The 4474-nt window shown below is 35.2% G+C and overlaps 1 protein-coding gene across 1 annotated transcript; it reads left to right on the plus strand.

Annotated features, from left to right (window-relative positions):
* Positions 1–287: 287 nt before the first annotated feature.
* Positions 288–4265, plus strand: LOC131653227 (probable aminotransferase ACS12). The gene is made up of 4 exons (XM_058923313.1): positions 288–930; positions 1022–1156; positions 2932–3092; positions 3308–4265. The coding sequence occupies exons 1-4, from the start codon at positions 463–465 to the stop codon at positions 4161–4163; spliced, it is 1620 nt and encodes a 539-aa protein (XP_058779296.1). The 5' UTR covers positions 288–462; the 3' UTR covers positions 4164–4265.
* The last annotated feature ends 209 nt before the right edge of the window (positions 4266–4474 follow it).

Genomic DNA, 4474 nt, shown 5'->3' on the forward strand with positions numbered 1-4474 from the left:
TTCCAAAACTCTTTAAACTAATTATTCATTCAAATTCGAAAAATTAAAAAACTCTACTTAAAACTAAATCCTCTACAAAAAATTTAAATTTGAAATTTAGCTCAAAAAATTCTTGACTCAACTATACTTATTTTTCTCTAACCTATAGAATAGTAATATTTTTTTTCTTTTGAGATCCAAAGGAGTAGTATACAATGCATAATCCATTTAAAAAAATGATTGGTGTGTTTACAACTCCGAGGAATCAAATACAAAAGCAATAAAAATCAAGAATAAAACAAAAAAACAAAAAGAGAGAGAAAACAAAACAAAACAAAACAAACACACTCACTCCTTGGCGCACACACTTCCCTCTTCTTCTCCTTTCTCTCTCAAACTCAATCTTCTTCTTCTTCTTCAATTTCATTCCTTCTAATTCTTCAACAACCACTCATTTCACTCCCAACAAAAATACCCGGGTCAATGACCCTAACCCGAAACCAACCCACTAACCCAATTCCCCATACCCGAAACCCAAAAACCCAATCCCAATCTTCATCTTCATCTTCTTCTTCTCGAAGCGGCATGAAACTAATCGTGCCTCTTCAAGGTGTAGTTCAAGGTCGCAGTGGCTTTCTCCTCGGTATTTCAATCCCCTGTGCTCTCTTTTACTTTCTTCAACTTTACCTCAAACGACGTCGTCCTAATCCCAACCCTTCTTCACCTTCTTCATCTTCTTCTCCGACTCTTCTTCTTCCTCGCTCTTCTTCGAGGTCTAATTTATCCTCTCGCGGATCGATTTCGCGTGTTCGGCTCTCGAAACTTGCCTCCATTTTATCTAAGCCTGATGATTCTCTTTATTATCTTGGGTTGGAGAGGGTTTCGCAGGATCCTTATGATGTTTTTGTTAACCCTAATGGGATTATTCAGCTAGGGTTGTCTGATAATAAGGTGATTGTTGGTTTCGGATTTTACGATGTTATGTTGTTTTTTTTTTGTCGTTTTGTTGTAATTAACTATGTTGGTGGTTTTGTTTATGTAGTTGTGTTTTGATTTGATTGAGAAATGGTTGGTGAAGAATTTGGAGGGATCAATGATGGGGACTGGGGATATCAGTTTGAGTATTAATGGTATTGTGCCTTATCAACCTCATCATGGATTGAATGAATTGAAAATTGTAAGTTATTTTTTAATTACATATTTAAGTTTTTATTTGCTGTCATTCTGCTGGATTGTATTTTGTTCTTTGCTTGTTGCGGTGAAATAAAGCAGGGTTTTATGCGACACTAAGATACTATTCAAGTTGAAGGGAAAATTTTATTGAACTGTGAAAAAACTTGCAATTTTGTGTGAGATAGAATTCTGGACAGTTAAGAATCAACACTAGAATAATGTAAGTGTAGCACAGATGAGAATGTTGCATTGGATGTGCGGGAGGACTAAACATGATAAAATTATAATTGACAATATTAAAGAGAGTGTTGAGGGAGTACTTATAGTAGAGAAGACGGTGGAAATTAGACCTAGATGGTTTGAGCATGTAGAGAGAAGATTTGTAAATTCTATGATAAGGAGAGTAGTTCAGACAGAGAATTCAAACAACTAGAGAAAGAGGAAGACCTAGAAAGACTATAAGAGAAGTCATTAAGAAGATCTCAGTATTAATGATTTGGATAGAAGCATGAATATGATAGAACATTATGGTGAAAATTGATCTATGTAAGTAGACCCCACTTAATGGGATAAGACTTGATTGTTGTTTTTGCTGGTGATGTGATGTTCCACAATATCCGTACGGTTTTGTTTTTGTTATTATGTTGTTGTGTTCTGTTTCTTCAATTCTGTGTTGATATTTAGCTTGAGTTTAATAGAGATTTAAATTTAATCATGCATTGTCACTGTAAACTAGTTTTTCGCTTTATTATTGTTGCTGTTCTTGTTGATTATTATGATTTTCTTTTTTTAATTTAGATGAATTGAAATGGCGAGGGTCAAACTTTAGAGTTTAGCTCACTTTTTAGAGTTTAGATCACTTCGCATGGTCATGAAGACTCTGATACCATTAATCAATTATTCCCAAAGTTTAAGATGTTAAGGGACATTGATAGTTTTGTAGGATTTCTAACATTCCGGAGAACCAAACCTCTTAACATTCCGGTGTTGTCAATCTGCAGATAGCAGAAAATCTACGATCCTTCAAATTCTTCTATGCTCTAGTGCTATAACGCTACTATAGCCTCTATTTGAAAACACTATACTAAATAGAGTATTACAGAACAATGACTTTTGTTCAAATTCAACTCTGTTATGTCGCTGATATAGCTGCTATTGGACAACACTTTTCCCATGTTGGAGCTAAGGCCAGTTGAGCTATAAGCTATTTAGTTGAAATGTTTATATTAAAAGTTACTAGTAGCGTTAGTGTATGTTACTTCTCGTAATGTTAGTTATAGAATTTGAGCTTTTAGAGTTGATTCATTTCACAATTATTTATTAATGTACAGGGTCATTGTTAGCTTTTGAAAATAAACACTTTTATCTTAATGCAGTAAGCAGGGTAATTTTGTTGTGATGTGCTATTTAGTATATAGTGTCAAATAGCCTATATTGCGGCGCTATGACATTGTAGTGTATTGGAGTTTGATTGAACAAATCAATATTTCCTGCAATCGGTTGATAAACTAATTGTTAGACATGATTCATATGAAGAAATTATGGCGACATTTGATCCTATCTAGAGGAAGAAGATTTAGATGGTGGTTGTATTTATAAGTTGTTTTAAATTTTGTTATTGAATGGTGGTTGTATTCATAAGTTGTTTTAAATTTTGTTATTTGAAAAACTTTGCTCGCTGAGTTGTCTGTTAGTTTGCTACCGTTCTATATTTGAATTTCTTTTATTACGGTCATGCCTTTGTTTGTTAAACTTTTGTTCTTTGCTTTGATTTTGCAGGCCTTGGCAGATTTTATGCGTCAGGTTATGGGAGGATCAGTGGAATTTGACCCGTTGAATATGGTACTGACATCTGGAGCAACTCCTGCAATTGAGATACTATCCTTCTGCTTGGCAGATCAAGGAAACGCGTTCCTTGTCCCTACACCTTATTATCCAGGGTAATCAACTACTTTCTTATGCTATTGCTTCGTATCTATGTAGCACCAAAGATTGAAAGTCTGTTTGATGTCCAACACTGACATAGCTAGTTGTTAAATTGATTGCTATCATTTTCTCAAATTATTATCATTCGTGGTGGCAATGTCTTGGCATCAGTGTCGTGTATTTTTCAGTGCTTCATAGATTTAAAAGCTAATTAAAAGTCACTATGCAGCTTTGACAGGGACGTAAGATGGCGTCCAGGGATAGACTTAATCCCTGTTCACTGTCGAAGTACTGACAATTTCAACCTAAACATCGCTGCTCTCGAACAAGCGTTTAGTCAAGCAAGAAAGCGAGGAGTCAAAGTTCGCGGAATTCTCATCTCCAACCCTTCAAATCCTGTTGGCAATATTCTTACACGAGATATGCTTTTCAGTCTTCTAGACTTTGCCGAAGATAAAAACATTCATATCATCGCTGATGAAGTATTTGCAGGCTCCACATACGGAAGTGAGGAATTTGTGAGTATAGCCGAAGTTCTTGATTCCGAGTACATAGATAAAAGCCGTGTTCATATAATATACAGCCTGTCAAAAGACCTCTCAATTGCCGGCTTTAGGGTCGGGGTTATACATTCATACAACCAAGCTGTTTTGGAAGCTGCCAAAAAAATGAGTAGATTTTCATCCATATCTGCTCCAACACAGAGGTTAGTCACTTCAATGCTCTCCGATAAACGATTCATCCAGGAATACATTGAGACCAACCGGAATAGAATAAGACGCGTGCACGACGAGTTTGTGGATTGTTTAAATAAACTAGGAATCAAGTGTGCTAAGAGCAGCGCCGGTATGTTCTGTTGGGCCGATATGAGTGGATTAATCAAACCTTATAGTGAGAAAGGAGAACATGAATTATGGGAGAAGTTTATCAATGTTGCAAAGATCAATATAACTCCTGGATCGGCTTGCCATTGCATAGAACCAGGATGGTTTCGTATATGTTTTACAACTATTTCGTTCGAGGAAATTCCTCTAGTTATTGAACGGATTAGAAAAGTTGTTGAAAGTTGTAAATCTTCAAGTTGAAGTTCCATTATTTTTTCTGAACATAATGATTATTTGCCTCATGTTGATGCTGATTTATTATTTTTTTGGGAAGGAAAGTATACATCCCATAGTTATCTTCAAGCTCAGATTTCTTGCAGAATGCAGGATTTTTATTACATTGCCAAAGAAATATTCGTTTTCGAAGCAAAACTATTAAGGATGAACCTGTGTGAAAACGTAGGTTGAAAATTTGTTTTTGACGAAAAAACCACAATTTAAGGAGAGGACATGCTTCCATTGGATCATTCTTTTATTAATGTAGTAAATAGATAGATTTCAAAAGAGATTTG

Source organism: Vicia villosa, linkage group LG2 (genome assembly GCF_029867415.1).
Source record: "Vicia villosa cultivar HV-30 ecotype Madison, WI linkage group LG2, Vvil1.0, whole genome shotgun sequence".
NCBI classification, from domain to species: Eukaryota; Viridiplantae; Streptophyta; class Magnoliopsida; order Fabales; family Fabaceae; genus Vicia; species Vicia villosa.

Excerpts from the sequence above, each read along its gene's own strand:
- LOC131653227 (XM_058923313.1), top strand. The coding sequence starts at position 463 with ATGACCCTAACCCGAAACCAACCCACTAACCCAATTCCCCATACCCGA. Across the intron at positions 1,157-2,931 it reads GATTGAATGAATTGAAAATT|GCCTTGGCAGATTTTATGCG; the intron begins GTAAGTTATTTT and ends TTGATTTTGCAG. Across the intron at positions 3,093-3,307 it reads CCTACACCTTATTATCCAGG|CTTTGACAGGGACGTAAGAT; the intron begins GTAATCAACTAC and ends GTCACTATGCAG.